This window comes from Anneissia japonica, unplaced genomic scaffold (genome assembly GCF_011630105.1).
Source record: "Anneissia japonica isolate Jap-2015-1 unplaced genomic scaffold, ASM1163010v1 scaffold1812_len1207588_cov181, whole genome shotgun sequence".
NCBI classification, from domain to species: domain Eukaryota; kingdom Metazoa; phylum Echinodermata; class Crinoidea; order Comatulida; family Comatulidae; genus Anneissia; species Anneissia japonica.
The window spans coordinates 352659-371841 of record NW_022726379.1 but is presented as its reverse complement, the minus strand read 5'-3'; the positions used below and the strand labels follow the sequence as shown (position 1 = coordinate 371841).

The window sequence follows — 19183 nt, the reverse complement described above, 5'->3', positions numbered from 1 at the left end:
AGTTCTTTACGTTGTTTTCGCGACTGTTAGTAAACATCGAGCAAACTGAGATAGTTGTGGCATATCGGCCACTTACTTGTGCTATTATTTGAAGGTGTTCTGTGTGTTCTATTAGTGTTTTAGTATACTTTAACGGCTAAGATTGACGGACCTGGTGTACCTAGGCCTAGCCTAGACACATACGTAATGTAGGCTTCTCTTTGGGCGACACCGTCAAACCTGGTATAGGCCTAGACACATCTGATATACTGTACTATACCAGTACATAAAGTAGGTTTCTTGGCCTACCACCAGCCTGCCGTCAAGCAATAAAAATCAACATTTGTGGAATTATTTTCCAAGAAATGATGGTTAAAAATTCTGGACACATAAATATGCAGCATGTGATGGACAGACGAACCTAAGGGTTGGCGGGGGCAGCATGTGATGGCAGTTGCTTGATAAGATTCAAAATAATAAGTGACTTTGATGTCTCTAGAGGCCGCCACATGTCATAAGGTCAATCAGGGCAACTTTTCACCCGCGAGATGAGACAACAGGCTAGGCTGCTGCATGCTGCTGGAGGCGTGTATAATAGCACCTCCTGCCAAGGGTAGTGGGGAGATAGCGAAGCATTGTATTTAGGCCTATACCTGTCTCTTATACACATCTATACGGCTGAATGGAGTTTGAGAATGGAACAATGATGATGGGACAGGTTTTTAAACATTTTGAATCATTAAATGATTACAGTAAATTACTTAATTTAGGATTATTGATAAAGAAAAACACAATTTACGTTGAGAGGGACCATTATTCAGCAAATGTATGGGCTGTACATTGTCAATAATTTGAGAATGTGCCACCCGCCAAAAACACTGGCTTGTAAAAATATGTTGTCATGTCAATGACCTTTTGGCCGAAAGCCAATTATTTTCCGACGTTCACATGCACATGTTGTTGACTCGACTACTGTAGCCCGAGTTGTAGGCCTTAGGTCTACGATATAGGCCTCCTTTTTAATTAGTTAGGCCCACTAATTTTCTTCCATCATGTAGGACAATTAACATTGCATTTGTGTAGTGTTTATTAAGGATACATATGGATACCTGTGGATTAATTAACATCAACAAGGTAATAATCTTTTACGAGTCCGTGTGTGAGTAGGGCATGCCCTAGTCTAGGCCAATGTTTTTAGGACTAGTGACGATCCTGAGATCAAACTTACTAATAATGCAATTAAACTAAAATACTACACAGCGTATTTTGCTCGATAATATCTTGGATACACGTTTGAATTCATTTCTCTAATTAACAACTGTTTACTGTAGTTCAAAACATTGTTTATTCCTGCTAATCGACCCATCAAAACAATCAACATTCTCGTGGTGTAATTGTTTATCAGGCCACGTTTCACGCGTGGTGGTAGATCCTACTACCGCGCAACCACAACGAAGCTACCACGCGTGTCACGCGTGGGGAATGTTGCATTAATTATGGGCTGTACTGTAATATTTTCTTAATTAATTAGCCTAGGGCCTATAGCCTATTTTTTTTTTAATTTACAATTAGTTTGCCTCTTTTAACTGTCAAAAAATGATGTCCTCAATAACAATACACACATGTGAAAAGATTGTTCATCAAACAATATTTTGTAGTCTTGATTTAGTAAGATAAATAATAAATATAAAAGAGAGTTAACATCCGTTAATTGTAAAATTACTGTGCCGAATGTCGCATGGAAAGCCCAATGGAAAATAAAACTTGGAAAATTGCCAGTTCATGTTGTCAACCCCAATCCGTGTGCGCAAATCAGAACACAGTTAAGTGTGTTAAAGGTTAACCTCGTGGCAAATGTTAAAAAGCTGTGGGTGACAGTGAGTAAAAAACAAAGGAAATGCGGTCCAGCATGACTAGCCTTAATTAGGCAAGGTAGTGATTTCTATAATTCCATTAGAATTGGATCGCTTTGCAAGTTCTCCTCATTATGGTAAACAAACACAACATGATCGTTTTAATGTAGAATTCTTAATAATTTGTACTTGATTTGTCATCGATATTATTTAAAAGGAAGAAAATGCCAATAACACCAGATCAAAATACTCCGAATTGGAAGTTAACTAGTATAATTACTTTCTGCTCTCCTCCTTGGGGAAAAATGTAGGTCGTAAATGACATCGAAATTCGAACTTACTGTTCTGCTGTAGGCCTAGCTAGGTAGCTAACTACGGTTTTAAAACATGATCGATCTAAGGTAGGAAATAATGAACAATAAAATTAAACATTGTTTAATAATAAATTGCAACATTGCTCATGTGTTGAAAGGGGGTTGAAAGCTGGTAAACTATATTTCAATATTGTTTACGCATTGTTTATCAGCCCGACGATCCAACCTACGATTTAGAGTGAAATTGCGCATGCGCCAGAAAAAGCTTTCCGACATTTTGTTTTTACCTCGCGGTGTGAAGTTCCTCAGTGTTGGTTCAGTCACCTTCTTCCGGGTTTTTGCTTTTGATTAGCACCCCCAGTTGCTTGATAAGATTCAAAATAATAAGTGACTTTGATGTCTCTAGAGGCCGCCACATGTCATAAGGTCAATCAGGGCAACTTTTCACCCGCGAGATGAGACAACAGGCTAGGCTGCTGCATGCTGCTGGAGGCGTGTATAATAGCACCTCCTGCCAAGGGTAGTGGGGAGATAGCGAAGCATTTTATTTAGGCCTATACCTGATGCGTAAGTATAGTATTCATTTTCCCAATATTCAAATGCAAAGAATAAACTTTTCAAGGTAAGCCACCACAACACAAAATCCACCCAACCTCATATTGCTTGAAAATAAAACATGCATCATGCATAGGAACATTGACGTCTGCAGGGTTCTGGTTACAACTAATGTTGAAAAGGGCTGATTCAAGGGGATGTTCGGCTGATTGTGCCAAAGAACACTAAGGCATTGCAAGTCAATGCCAAGTCAATGCGAGACCTGGGCCGACTCATCTTTAAACCTGAATATAAACCAAACATACAGCAGATTATCAAGGTCTTCTTTAATTGGGAGTAAATTGTGAAGGTGCTACTGTAAAGTGGGATGTCTTTTAGCTGTATGGATGGATGGGGAATACAACAGCAAATAAATGGGAGTATGAGGAATGCAGTTGGGTTTATAGGAAGATGTTGGAGGAGAGCAGGTAAATATTTTGTTTGTATGTCAATCAAGTAAAAAGGCAAATGAAGACGATCTGCCTCAAACTTTCTGTCCTGCAATTCATCAACCCTAAGCCCACCTAAAAATACTAACTGTGAACTAAATGGTCATTTTGAGTAGGCCGTAGTTAGGGAGGCCCTAAGCTGATTTTAGTGTGTTTGGGCTCTCTACAACTATCTAGGAAAAATATCTTCAGAATGGATGCTGTTGAACAATAAATGTCTGAAATAATACATACTTTTGTCATAACTTGTATGCATATGACATAATTACGGGCGTCTGTATTTTTCTGGGTCATTCTTTAATGTTGTTTTTGATATCATGGCCCTCAAGTCCCCTTGGTATTTTGTACTGATTTTTTGCACATGTCTCAAGTATGGAAAATTTCAATAGCCTTTGAAAATGTCTTCAGAAGTTATGTGCTCCAGTAAATTTGAGAAAGAAAAAATAAATGTATGGTTCTTCTCATAACCAAAATTTTACCATAGATTAACAATTAATAATGTTGAGAGAACAGACCTAGTATGTGTGTGAAGTATTGGGCATTTAGAACGGTCCATTTTCCAGCGGGGTATAAATATTGTTTTATTACAGTTATACGCATTGTAAGAGAAACCATCACTGGGTAGACAATGGTTTAGCCTCATTTCACATGAAATCTATGTAAAATCAATTAATAAATGTTGTTTTATCAAGTATAAATATGATTTAGTTTTAGTTTAATGCAAAATCCGATACATTTTGATAGCAGTTTTTTTTTCCTCAATTTCTGTCACTAAATTGAATTTTGTAGCGGATGAGCGCATTAATGCCAAGTGAATTATGCATCAAAATACAGCTATTTCATAGCCTAATAACATACAGAAGCAATTACTCTGCTATCTTTATTGGATTTTGTGGGATTGTATTTTGAATCTTGGTAGGGTATTTCCTAAAGATTTCTTTATGAGGTTTATAGTGAGTTCCATTAGGGTGACCTACATCTTGAATATTTATAAGAAAGAATCTCATTGGTTATTGGGTGGAATGGTCAAATTGTATTGGTAGGAAGTGAGAGAGGATAGATGTTTATTCATGAGAGGATGTGGTTGGTTGGTCCTGTCGGTAAAGATATGAACTTAAAGTAGTAGAAGCCTATTTGCCTGAAGGTGAGGAAATATGATTTGTAGAATTGTATTAAGGAGGAGGCAAGATAATAAGTGGCTCAGTTTTCTAAGTAATAACACCAAAAAAGAATATGGATGCCACTAACTCTTAGCTGTTTAAAAGTGGAGATACATTTATTATCATAAACAATATAATACACCAGTTTTATTGGACAAAATAATTAGGATTTGTACAATCCTTAGCTGATAATTTTCAAAATTCTTTGGAGTATTTACATCGTACTGATAAAAACCAATATTTTGCCATGCTGATTATGCCTGTTCATAAGTATGAGGATTGTAAGCCACAGATACAGCAATTACGACAAATACAGAGTAAGTTTAATCAGTCGTTTAAGTGCATGTGCCTTTCTTAAGTGTGAGTTTGTATCTTCCCAATGTTTAATTTTTTAGTTGATGTTAGCTGTCTGTTGTTCAATCCATGCTGACAAGAACCCCACTGAAGTGGCTTATGGGTGGTTGGATTTAGGAAGGAAACTGATAATTGAAGGATGGTTAAAGGAAAGGGGTAAAAGTCAGGTTAAGGTAAAGGGGGTGAAAGACATTGTTTTGATAATCTAAAAAAAGATTTTAGGCTCTCTCCCATATCACATACAGTATTTACTAAAATCATAAATTATGTTTCCTTAGAATAATCTAAATTACAGATTCCATATTTCTTCTCATTTAACTCTATGACCTCTGCATCTGGTGCCTGCTATGTTAGCATTGGAGAATAAACCTTTTGTGAATGAATTAGTGATTGAATGAGTGGGTGAAATTGAAAAAAAAAAAAAATTTTAATACATTTTCACAGTAGAAGTGCCCCCTTAAGTCATATTGCCTTCCTGGGGTGTGGTGGTGTACTGTAGCAGCATCTGTGATTTTTTTTTGTTTTTGCTTTCAAAATATTACCATATATCACAATAGCAAAATATTTTTTTTCTTAATATTATTGATTATATAATACATTAATTGATGCAAACGATGATTTAAAAATATGACATTTATTTTTTGGCCTGTTAATCGTAGTTACTTTGCAGAAAATATGAAAATATTTTTGACAAGTATTACAAAAGGTGGGGAAGGTGGATAGAATATGAATTAGAAGGAGGGGGAGGGAAATTGAAGATGGAATTAATTTAAGGTGTTTTGAGTTGGTTTCGAGTTTTAGTTATTCTTTTAATTTAATGTATTTTGTAATTTTTTGTCTAAGTTTTGTGTTCGGACATACCTTTTGTGTGTATGCCACTGATTTAACAGTGCAAGTCCAAATATATATTATTATTACTCAGCCATGTTTTATTCGGTTTTCCTTGTGGTGTTTTAACTTTTTTGTTTCCTTCTTCTAAAGCCATGTGTGCTGGAGTTGTCACTGTGTAGTCTGAGAAAAAGATATTTATTTCAAGATATTATTGGATACATAATAGAATTTGGAAATTTTTTTTACATATATATATATATGTAAAAATGATAAATAGAAATTCACCAATTGACCTTATAGCTCAGTCAAACAAATAATGGGTAATCGGAAGATAATACAAAAAAAAAAAAGCACACAGTATCGCACTGGTATAATATGGAAGTAAAGAGAAATACAAGTAAACGATATTTTAGGTGTCAGGTGTATGTAATTTGTCTATCAGAACCACTGGTTGCATTTCTTAGTCACATGTCAAACACCTTAAAGAGCTTATGGACACATCGAACGTTATCCACTTAGCAAAGCAACAAGCACCTTCCAAAATCCGTCTAACACAAGCTTACTCTAGAAAAAAATAACACTGAAATTCATTGGAATGCCAATGGTCTGACCTATGGATTAAGGCTTAAGGTGTTGCTAATACTTGATAATTTTGGAACAGGTTGTTTGTTAGACTGCACACCAACAATGTTTTGTTTCTGCTGAGTTGATCTTCTAACCCATGCTGTAATGCGATTTCTTTGCTGAGAATATTACTGTATTCAGTTAAATGAATTTAAACTTTAAAAAGTATAGTACAGGGCGCCCTCTAATTAAAGACCCCTCCAATGAAAGTCGACCTTCTATTAAAGACCACCTTTCTACAGCCCCATGGAGAGTGCCACAACGTGTGCACAACGGATCTCTTCTAATGACCAGACTCTCACCGACAATCAGCAGACGACGCTCGCAGGGAGCTAAGTTGGATTCATCATACGACCATTGTATGATGCAGTGTGTGCCTGGCTTTACTGTAGGTATATCAATCCACCACACCCACAAGCCCATGAAGATACTGTACCTATACAGTATATCTATTATTAGGTAGCCAATCATTCTACCAGGCCCATGGATTTTCAGCTATGAGGCCCATGGAATATTGATAGACTAAGCATTTTATGTGAAATGTGAGAGTGTGATAATATACTGTAAGTAATGACTATGCGACTTTGGTATGGAGAAACACCTGCACTAGTGATACATCATAAAGATAATATCAATTTTTACTATTATCATCAGTAATATTCTATCATATTTGAAATGGAAATAAGCACATAAATATTAGGATGTAGATAAAATAGTTGGAGTGTTTATTAAGATGCTTAAGGCATTAAATCATATTTAAATTAAATTTTGAAATTGAATTTAAATAAAGATACTACATTCTTTTCTAACAAAAATATATATTTAATATTCATAACAGTTAAGTGGTATTACCTAGCTTCATACTTTTTGTGCTGCATCAATAGTATGATAAAGTTCTATTATATTAGGTGGCATATTATGAGCTATAATTTTAGTGTTAATTATAATTAATCTCTTAAAGCATATTATGAGCTATATTTATGTAGAAAAGCATGCAGTAGCTATATCTGTTTTGTTTATGTATTTTTATTGTGTTGTCTTTATCCATGGCCAATTTCTGGACCCTTCTTCCATCCTTCTTATCAACTTCATCAAATTATTGCAATATCATCAACCAATCAGGTTATCTAATGCTTCATCACATGGTTACTCATGGAATTCAAAAAATCCAAAGCACTCGGATTTGGCTGTTACTGGGCATGCTCCAGTCTAACCTGAACGCTGTTGTCATATCTATTTTGGTTTTTCTGTTGGTGTATGTAAGATGGATATGATCATGTAGGATATTCATTTCTTATTGGATTTTTATCTCATGCTTTAAGAGTTATAACATTTGGGAACTTCTTCCCAAATGACAAAGGGGAAAATATTAAAGGGTAAGTTATTTTTAAGCTAGGATTACTGATTTCAAATCTTTTGTGTATGATTGTTATCAATTGTTTGTGTATTTTTTGGTGATATTAATTAGTAGGTTTGGAAATATATTTTAAATATAGTTATAATAGTTACTATTATTTCTAGGTTATGCAACTTGAAATATTTAAAACATAGATGCATTCATTTGTATTGTATTGTGGAGAGTAAATCGATGGCAATACAATAATCAGATTCTTGTCAATTGTCATTTTTTCTTTTTGTACTCTTTGTATAATTTATTTAAGATATCAAAACTTATTATCCATAAAAAAACAATAACTTAATGAATTATCAATGCCTTAATAGCCACAAAGGATTTTTGCCTGATAAAGAACTAGTTCCTAATAATAGAGAATAAATGTCTGTCTATACATAGATATGTGTATATACTTACTTAATCCTCTTCATCCCTTTTGGCAGGGACATAAGGCTGCAAATGTGTGTATAGTCATGTAAAAATACTTGATACTTATTTTTATTTATCTGCAAAAATATTCAACATGATGAACCCAATACAAGTTATTAATCTATTAATTTTAGAGAGTAATTATGTCAAAGAAGCTACAGTATACAAGACAGGCCAATAAATAATTACATAACAGTGCATTTCATATTCACTGATACTAAATGAACATTTCTTGACTCATTAACTTTAGAGTGTGGTTTTGCAATAATCACACATAGTATATTGTGTAACATTCTAATTAAGGAAGTAAATATATGCAGTCATTATATATCTTAATGTAATAGAAATATATTATTAATGCAAAATACAGTCTATTCATATCTAGGTAAATATTTTTAGTAAATGTTTAGGGCAAATTTGTTCATATACTGTATGTATCTAATTACTGAAATGTTATATGTATCTATATTACTAAAATGTTAGGTTGTATTGTTCCTTTTAACACATGACATACTGGTTATTCCATATTTGTAAATTTGATGATATTTTAATGCAAACAATCTTGAAATCTTGTCCATTGTTATATGTTACTTGCTTTCTATATTTAGCAAGCTTTCTTGCATTGATTCATATATTTTTCCATATTTTTTTTCAGAAAAGTTATTGAACTGTACTGGCCGTGAACTCCGTAGGGCACTCTTCTCTCTCAAGCAGATATTCCAGGTAAAATCACATTCAACCTTCCATTCATTATCTGTAACATGTCTATTCTGTTGGATTGCATTCCTCAGGAAGTTTAACTCCTGCAGTCTAAACATTTTTGCAAGATGTGCCGATAAATTTATGACATGGTCATGGATGATGAATTTACTATATTTTATTCTTATAAACTAATAATGATTTGAGTGATTAAATTATTTCAAGGACCTCAAAAAATATGGTTAAATTAATTGCTCAATGAATTGTAGGGCCTTTGGTGCGCTTAACAATTGTTTAAGAAAAATGAACCAAGCTACTTGACACAACGACCAAGAACATGACTAACATTCATCAGCAATTTAAGGAACAATGCCCACTGGTACATACAGTATTTCATTGCATGCCTTAAAGTGATTTAGATAAATAAGAAAAACAAGAATAATATTTATAAATGAAGAAAAAAAAACCGATGCCAAATTCTAGAACAACTGGCAAGAATGGAAAATTGTTTTATAATAAAGAATTAGCAATTGTCAAATTAATCGTAAAATCAGCACTATTTACCAGATGCACCAAATGATTCAATTTTCTAAAACTAAAATTGCTATCATAATGCTACTACTGGCTACTGGCGACACATCAGGGCTCCCATGTTGATGAAATGACTTCAGGGGATTCTAATTGAATGAGTTTTCGTAACACATCTTAATGTAATGAATTGAGCCACTGTAGTCTTCATTGCCAACAATCAAGATGCATGTTATTTAATCTTCATAACCTGTAAAGTTTGATAAGCTGTAAAGTTTGGTGAAACAGTTGCAGTAGATAACAGATTTTAATGATGGAAAAAACACAAGTGATGTAAACATCACCAACATATAATGACGTAATTAAATAATATATTGATTAATTTTGCTTTTAGGATGACAAAGATCTTGTGCATGAATTTGTCAGTGCTGATGGCCTGGCTTGCCTTATCAAGGTGGGGGCCGAGGCTGACCAGAACTACCAGAACTACATTCTCAGGGGTGAGTAGTTCCAGAGTCATTTACAAATTATTAGTCTTAACCATTGAAAGTAAAAGTGTTTCTTTGTTTCTCCTGCTTGGTGCCTTGTTGAAAATGATAATTGAAAGCTTAATTTTAGCTGTGTATTTAAGGATGATGATTTATATAATGCTTTAGCAATGGATCAGAAACATCATTGTTTCCCTATCAAAGAAATGTGATCTCAGCCTCATGACAAACTATAGAGGAATTACCCTGATGTTTATAGCAGCCGAAGTCTATAATAAGATCTTGTTGACTAGAATTCGAGACCATGTTGAACCAATAATAAGAAAAAAACCAAGCCGGATTTCGGCCAAAGTGAAGTTGCACACAACATATTCACAATAACTGAGGGCTTAGTTAAGGCCAAAAGCTACCTTATATAACAACTCAAAAAGTGCTGTAATGGTTGATGGCAACCAAGTGACTACTGGGGTTCTGCAAGGAGACATCTTAGTTCCCTTCTTATTCATCATACTCATTGACTACCTGATGAAGGACATAGTAGGTGATACTGAACGCATACTACATCATTTCCATAGATCATGGGGTTTGTTTGGAGAAATCTTGTGGTTGCCTGTTCCAAAGCCAATTTTTTTTTTTTTTTTTTTTTTTTTTATTTCGGTATAAAACATAAATATACAGTAAGCAGCAAAAGCTGAAAGAATTGCATTTACAGAGTTATTGAAATATACAGTACATTAAAATTATTAAAAATTGAGTGAATGATAGGCCTAGTACTAATTCCAAATCAATGATCATCATCAAAGACGCCTGGGCGTTATTACCCTTTGCCACTGGCCACATGCTATGAGATACTTACTACTAGCGGGCATTTTTTCTTATATTGCTGATGAATGTAGTCATATTCATGTTCATTGTGTCAAGTAGCTTGGTTAATTAAAAAAAAAAAGTAATTGTTCAGTGCACCTAAACTCTGCTCGCCAATTGGTTAATTTTGTTCATGAGTTGGTGGGAAACCACGTGTTTTGGCTGTGATGACGCCAAATCACAGAAGTTTCAGAGTGCTTGACAGAAATAAGCTCAGTGTAACTGATAAAAGTTTTAATTAAACAGATTTATAAAAACCCTCATTATTTTATTTTAGAGACAAATCTAAATAAGTCTACTTTGTGAATTCTTACCTGGATAAACCAACTAATTGCCTATTTTCTTCCAAAAGTGAACACCCCTCGAAGGTAAAATTGGACAGTCGGCCCTTGGCGCCAAGCACAAGCGCTCCTGCAACCATGCGCCATCCTCATTCTTTTTCGAAATATCGTGTCCTACAAGTTTGCTGGGCAGTTGGTACTTGGAGATTCCACTGTACTACAAATTTTGTTCTTCAAAGAATTATAGCAAAGCAAGAAGATGGTTGTAATGTTGATTATCATCAACATCATCATAAATTAAACTTTGTTGCTATCTGGTCCAAATGTCATTTGGGCAGCTATGAGTTTTTATTATTTTAAAAGTTTAATATCTAATTCTAGTGCATTGTTTTTTTTATACAATAAAAATTTGCAGTGACACGGCATCCCATATTTTCATGTCTTAATGTTCTGTGAACAGTCAAGCACATCTAGATACTGTAAATGAAGCAATGTCTGACCTGTAGCTCCATCATAGTCAACGACAATGAGATATTCACATGATATTTACATTTTCAACCATAAGTATGGAAGGACAAATGCTAGCTTGTCAAATTTACGACATGACCATGTGTTTGGCACTTTAAAGCTTATCATATCCCACTGTAGAGTCCTTAATTCAAATTATGAGAGAAAAATTTGATGGAAATATAAGCATTTGTCATGTAAAATGTACTTGCGCATTACTACACTAGGCAAATGTTCCATGATGTGTCAAGCCAACTGATTTATTAATTCCGGATTGGAAAATGTTCAAGCATGATTGTAATCTTGAGTGATGGCCATCATATTTTAACATTTGCTTCTTTCTGGCTTCTGGTAGAATCTAGTGGAATGTTATCTAAATGTGTACAAAAAAAAAACCCAACCCCATAGGTGATTGAAATGTGCAATGTATGCTTTTAATTTGTGATCTCCTACCATCTCCTGATGAGTGAATGTGTCATGTTTAATGATACAAAAATGATTTAAGTGTTTGTTCAAGTGCTAAAAGATTTCTACAACTTTAAGAAAGAATTATTAGACAACATATTATTATATACTGTACAAGTTAGGCCCATGATTTAAGAAAGAATTATTAGACAACATATTATTATATACTGTACAAGTTAGGCCCATGATTGAATGTTGAGTCTGTAGAATTTTTCGAGACAATTTTAATCAAAAGCAGTGTACAGTAATTCAGTATCAGTCTCATGCTTCGTCCATATTTTAGGATATATGGTTGAGACACATGATAAACCACCAGAACCGAAAAATGTTTTTTCTATGTGTTGGGGACCCTATGGACTGTCGCACGAGTGCATGGGCGTTACGCACCTGGTATTAAGAAACACCATGCTAATAAAAATCATCATCTTGATTTAAATTTATTTTCATGGAGAGGAAAAAAATATTACCCTTAAAACAAAAATTTCATATTTTATCCAAGTGGATTATTTGTTTTTACTAATTAATATATATATGCTAAATGAATTTCTGTACATTTAATTTGGATGAGGGTTAATTTATTAAGATATGAACTAATTCTGTAAATATGCATTTACTCTATTGCAAAGTTTATTAAAGATGTACTCAATTAGTCAAAATATGGTACCTGTAAAAATCCAACTAAAATTTTGAAAGCTCATAAGTACATCTTTAACCACAGTTGTGTTGACATTAACATTTTCTCATTGCTTTCAGCTCTTGGTCAGGTAATGCTTTATGTTGATGGTATGAATGGAGTGATCGAACACGGCGAAACAATCCAGTGGCTTTACTCTCTCATTACATCAAAGGTAATAATAATTACATTAGTATCACTGGTCTAAGTTGCTTAAACAGTATTATTATGTCTGTCAGCCCCAAATGTATTGCCATGGTCACATAAATCACATTCTAAGAACATGGTAAGATGGCTATGTGTACCTTGTATGTTTTTGTAATTACTTTATAACTGGACAGATTTTATTTTGGTACTTTGAATAATTTTCATAGTGATACGAAAACATATTTTTGTTAACATGATAAAATATTATGCATTAATAACAATTACCTCAAAGTGGTAACATAAATAGAATAGAGTATTTTGATTGGTTGAAAGAGGACACTTTTTTATTTTTATCCTAAACTAACAAGTGCTAGCACCAAAGTGACATATTTTCGTATTCTTCTAGTTATTCTAGTTAAAAATATTTCGACCTTGGGTTGAAGCTAGCTGCTATCAGAATTTAAGAGGAAAATATTTATAACTAAACACCTGTTTCCCCTTCTAGACTGGGTGTCAGGGCTGTCAGGGTCCCCCAGTGCATTTATAACGTTTTCACTACCATTTTGATGAATCTATAATGTCTGAAAAGCTGACGATTAAGAAAACTAGCTATAAATATGCCACATGTTATTAATGTTGCAGTTTTATTCATCATTGCGAGTCATAAAATAGGCCCTACTGGTATATGAAATTCTCAACTGTCAATTGGCCAGTAGGCAGGATTTGCGATGGGGGAGATGTGTATAAGAGACAGGTCAAAATATGGTACCGGGAATGTGTGTGTGTATTTTAGCAAGCGAGTCTTAAGCTGGGTGTTACATAGGGCCTCTGGAAGAGCTCCGGTTAGGGCCCCAGAAAGACTACTGCATTTTACAATTTTGAAATAAAAATGATGTTAAAATTCTAGAGAAGGCCGACACCCCTTCAAGTTTACAGTAAGTTAAATCCAATTAGGGTCTTTATACAAGCTGTAAAGTCAGGATTTACAAATGGCTTGTTCAGTTCTTGACAGGAGAAAATTATTGTATTGTAAACAAGTGGAACAATGCAAAAACATTTTGCCCTATGAGTTTGAAATTGGGTGGTAAATTTAATTACCATTCCAATTTAGCATATTTCATAGGGATTAAATTTGGTTCCTTATTGTATTTTACTCTGAAAGTGTGACAAATAAATCAAAATTTATGGTTGATAAATGACAAGATTGTGATATATGAGTTCGGGTTTCTTAACTTGAGCCTAGTCGACAAGTACATTAACATTCAACTTGCGGTTAATTGATAGATTGGAATTCTGTTTTTTAAAGTTTATTCTGTGTTTTTAAATTTGAACTATTGATGAAAAGAATCAGGAATTTTTATTATGCTATCAAGAAAATGAATGAATTATGTAGATTGTTGTTTTAGAAACCTCAGTGAATTTTTACAAACTTGATCAAATTAAGGCTATTATGGCGCAGAGGGCATATCTCCTTATCAGCATGGATTTACAAAACGGAAATCCTGTACAGCACAATTATAACCAATTACTTGACAAATCACAACCTGGAATAGCTGTTTTTTGGACATGTTTAGCATTTTGGCAAGTTTCACATGTTAATAGTAAAAAGTATTTATAATTGCTTGAAAGGGTTCTATTAGGATGTGAATGTTGTATGTTAAGTGGAGTTGGTCTTGTTGCTGAACTTGCAATGCATGACAAGTAATATTCCCACCCTCCCATGGAACAGAGAGGTTTAAATTTTACTGGTACTTGCAATGGCCGGCGCAATACTGTATAATGTGAAGTAGGCTATATAATGCCACAAATTATTGTTATTTATTATTATGACATTTAAACATAGCATTGTGTTTTATAGTATAGTAATTCATTGATTACAGAAACACATTTTTGCTATTCAATCTATAAACAATTGCTAAAGGAATAGATTTCGATCATGTGAAAAAAAAAAATTTTGTGTTCTTTAGTTTTGTTAATCTTCGCATTTGAGGCTTGCAATCTAAAAGCCAGCGTACTGTACTGTCGCTCATTTTTAAACTGAATAATGGGCAGTTAGAATGTGGCAGTATTGTATATGTCCTGTTTATGTACCCCTTGGTACCAAGTAGCATTCGTAAATTGAAAAAGTTGTAAACTAGATCAGGTGTCAGTTTCCACTACCTAGGCCTAGCTATACTCTGCCATTGAGCGCTGATAAGCTGACGGCGGCAAGGCCTAGCACAAACCGACAGTGCAGCAGCGTGTCCACCGCGCTGGAGCCCAGCTAAATTTAAATTTACCTTCAATAAAAAACAGATTATTGTAATCGCTGGCATTCTCCCGTTTAACAAAATATTGTTTTAATTCTCACTAACACTTCTGTATGTTTTATGGACCTTTCTATCGTGGTTCTTTCTTGTTTTTAGATCACTGAATTATATTGTTTACATGCATTTTACAGTCATCTTCACGATGTCAATATGTTGTTGACCCCAACACTCTTGTTTATTTATCACCATAAACGACGACTCGCTTTGGTAGTTCATTGTTCTGGTTAGGTTTGTTACACGAATATAGTGATTATTATAGCAGAAATGGAAAAAAAAGATTGAATTATTAATAAATAAATACAACTAAGAAAAATATACATTTTCACTTCACAAAACCTATGCAGTCGGACTCTGTTTACGTTATTAATTGGTTGACGATGACCTCATCAAGAGCAAAGACCATTCCTAAAATTGACTGTTCATTAAATCAACGTTAAAACGGGCATTTGACTGTACTTTAGTACAGAGAAACTGTTGACTTTGGCAAGAATAATTCTATTCCAGTAAATGACCCATAATTTTAAAGCTTATTTAAAAGTTAAAGGTTATTCATTTATATTGCGCAAAATATGAGAGTCTCTATGCACAGAACAAGTGAGCAGATGCAACAGGAAAAAAAAAGAAAAGAAAATCCAAGCCAGCACCCAAACCGCAGTATGGGAATACGCCCTCGTCACTGAGCAGGGATCTATCAAAATGTAACCTGTCCAGCACCAGTGGAGTCTCGGCCATCCCAGGACTCGGGTGTCTCCTATCCTGATAGAACTTCAAAAAAGCTAGCTGGCATTTATAATGTGGAAAATATATTAAGATGTCCATTTTTGTTTTATGGGCACTGATTTTGGTTTTGGGATAAGTAAATCCTTGCCGAGCAACTAGGACTCATAAGGGTGGAGATTATCCCCAGTTTCTGTAGCGCAAAGTGGATGAGAGTGTGTGATATTCCCTCTGGGTTGGACGCTGGTCCACCACAGATTACTGCCTGGTACCCATTGATATAGCTGGGTAGACTGAAGCAATTTAGTTTTAGTTCTTGCTCAAGGAGAAAAGCGAAATGCACAGCGAAGGGATGAAACACCGACCTTAAGGTTGGAAAACCAAACAATTCCCACTGCACCAAACTGCTTCCACCGGTTTTTGGGATGGCAAGCATCATTTGGTTTCAAAATAGTGAACCTGAATGTGTTATTTCTATTTTTTATTATGATTAGAATTTAGTGATATTAACATCATAATACCAATTTGCCAAGACAAATATGCATGCATATTTTTCAAATTTACTCAGGCCAATGAACCAACATCAGTCATTTGAAATCTATTGGTAGAAAATTCCCATGCTTCCAGGAAAATTGTATTGCTGCTGGAGATGTTTTGATTTAAATTTTATCACATTCTCATGATGGCCATCATTTTACTTGAAAACACAACAAGCACTTTGAAAATGTTCTTTATTATAAGATACCATATCAGATCATATCGTTTATTTCACCAGTAAAACAACAAAAAAGTATGGCTAACTGACCGGATTACCCAACAGGAACAAGTTACTGTCACAGGGCTCTCTTGGCAGCAGATACAGTACAAATATACATAGTACATTCGAGTATATCAGATTAAAATATATATATATGTAATGTTTGTAAATTAATGTAATTACTTTCAAAATAATAGTACAGTATTATGTGTATATTAAACATGCCTAAAGTTAAATGAAATAAATAAATAAGATTAAAATATGATATAATTTATATAAATTTCCTTCTTGAACAATATTTAAATTTTAAGAAAAAATGTAAAATATTAGGAATAATGTTAATTTGACATTCTTTTTCCTTATATAGTTCCGTCTAGTCGTGAAAACTTCTCTGAAGCTACTCCTTGTTTTTATTGAATACACAGAGACAAATGTTGAGCTGCTTGTGAAGGCAATCAAGTTGGTTGATAAACAGCAGGGTAAGCTATGCCTTCAATTTATTTTAATTTTCAGTGCTTTCATGATTTTAAATACAGTTAGTTCAGTTATACCGTATTGTCTCTAACAAACGCCCCTCTTCTAATAAACGCCCCCTCTGAGTTTTTTTCATTTTGGAATTAGTGCCCAATCAATTAACATGGGTATCCAGTCCATAAAAAGGTTGACAAACAAGGAGTAATACCATACTGTGTGCTGCTTTCTTTGATATGAAATGAAATAAATACTACTCAAAAAAGCTTACCCTAAACGTTTGATGTTTACTGTCTTCACGATCACTAGTCCTAGGCCTATTTTGTTTTTCTCTCATGGTATTTCGTTAGCCTTGTAAAAACAGGGTAAGCTGCAAACTGACGGCAAACGATGGGTAATCGTGTATTGTTAATGTGTCGCGTGTTCGACGCTGATTTGATTCAAGGTGTCTGGTCAATGAAATCTATACCGTAGTGAGAATGATTCTTCCAAGTTGAGGGCAAATGTTTAGCGTGCGGTGGTGCGGTGCTAAGCCTAGTTCATGAGGCCGAGAATGTTTTTGACAAGCACGCGATTGCTGTTGTGAAAGGAGAAGCATTGCGCTGCATTGTCGGACATTTACCCCAAGAGAACTCGAGGATATTTCATTTCTTTTTGAAACACAAGGAATTATTGATGTTCAAATAACCAGCAACAAACGAAGGAATAGAAAATAGCAGGAGGCCTGGAGACCCTGCACATCAACTTGTTCCTCTACAAATAAAGAACGTTGACCGTTTAAAGCAGCTTGTTTAGGTAATTTTTGATTTTACAATTCACCTCTTTGAAAAAATGCAACGCCCCCGGGGCGTTTATTAGAGGCAATACGGTATTGTTAATTAATAATTATAATGTATGGTATTACTTCTTCTTTATGTATTTTGTATTGTATATCAGTTTGAATTCTTTTGTACTATTAATATATTAAAATTGTTATATCTAATTTTTACAATTAATAAAATAAAAATAATAATGATAATAATGGTGATATTTTTAAACCTTTAATTGGTTATAATAATTTCATATTTTAATATTCAGTGCTGTAATTTAAAATTTTTGCTAGTTTTCAAATGCATTTCCTTCTTTTTGTAGGACAGTAAATTATTTCAGTATTCATTATTCATAGTACCTCTTATATATATAGTCTACATTATCATCATAATTTATTATCATACTGTAACCCTATAATTTAAATTTAAATTTTGGTTGGTGGATGACTGTCCAGGATGTGGAAGGCTGCTTTAGTCTACTAATATTTCCATTTGTTTAGATAAGTATTCCTTTTTCATTATGAGCACCCAGTGGGTGAGTTGAGTAGGCGAGTGTTAAGGCAGGGAAGCCCCTAGCTACAGCCTTAACATCGGCGCTGGTTGCAGCCGCTCCTCGCCCATGGTTCGGTTGGTAGAACCAAGTTTTCTTTGATAAAAACTTACAATGGAGGAACTTACAGTGTATGCATCTCGTTCGTGTGCACTTTAAAAACTAATTGCATCTTTCGGAAGAGTAGGGGGATTATGCCGATGTTATGGTTCATTTCAGCCCCTGTCTTTGTGGAATGATGTTAACCTGTACTGTATCTACCATGAAGCGCCTCTTTACTGCTGCTAGGTGGTCCTCACGGACCATGCCCATTCGCAATTCAGCACAATGATGCTGCAAGTTATGGGTTATTCTCCTATTTTTACCTTTACCTTTACCTTAACGGTAATTGTATTCTACTTTCTGCAGTTTAGTGTTATTGGCATTTCTAGTGTTTATGTTAATAATGGGTTTAAATACATTTCTACACAATCGTCAAGCTATTCGAAGTGCAGGGATTATTGTATGAAATTTATAACTGGGAATGGTAACAAAGTAGTACACCTACATTTACCCATCTGTCTACATATTTTCCATGATTTTGATTGCTGTATGAGAACAATAGCCCAAACAATGATTAAAAAGAACAGTCATCAAGTTCAGAAACTGTGACTTCACCATCATGAAGTCAACCCTTTGTAGTGTTTGTTTTAATTTCAAATTAGGCAGCAGTAGGTGGGACTTGATATTGAGTCTTGATTCACATGCTTTGATTTCCAGCAGGCCCTATGTGCATTTTAGTTTTTATTGATTTAATTAACTTCCATACATTTGTGGATAGGATTGCAACTCGTAAATTCTTAGTGGGTACCAAAGTTGTTGAGATTTTAGTGGGGGGTAAAAATGTATTTTTTGTTCTATACAGTGTCATTCATTAAGTTTCATGAATTAAATTACCA

The 19183-nt window shown here is 34.2% G+C and overlaps 1 protein-coding gene across 18 annotated transcripts in view; it reads left to right on the top strand.

Annotated features, from left to right (window-relative positions):
* LOC117113154 overlaps positions 1–19183 on the top strand; it is a 128906-nt gene that overhangs the window by 7086 nt on the left and 102637 nt on the right. For 5 of the 18 annotated variants that reach the window (XM_033256425.1, XM_033256426.1, XM_033256421.1 and 2 more), the window contains exons 1-5: positions 4547–4666; positions 8636–8703; positions 9602–9707; positions 12566–12660; positions 16783–16894. In XM_033256425.1, the coding sequence (XP_033112316.1) occupies positions 4597–4666; positions 8636–8703; positions 9602–9707; positions 12566–12660; positions 16783–16894 (451 nt within the window). In that variant the 5' untranslated portion in view covers positions 4547–4596. Of the gene's footprint in view, positions 1–4539; positions 4667–7408; positions 7535–8635; positions 8704–9601; positions 9708–12565; positions 12661–16782; positions 16895–19183 lie in introns of those variants that run through there. The other 13 variants (XM_033256419.1, XM_033256415.1, XM_033256413.1 and 10 more) reach the window with 8 other exon arrangements.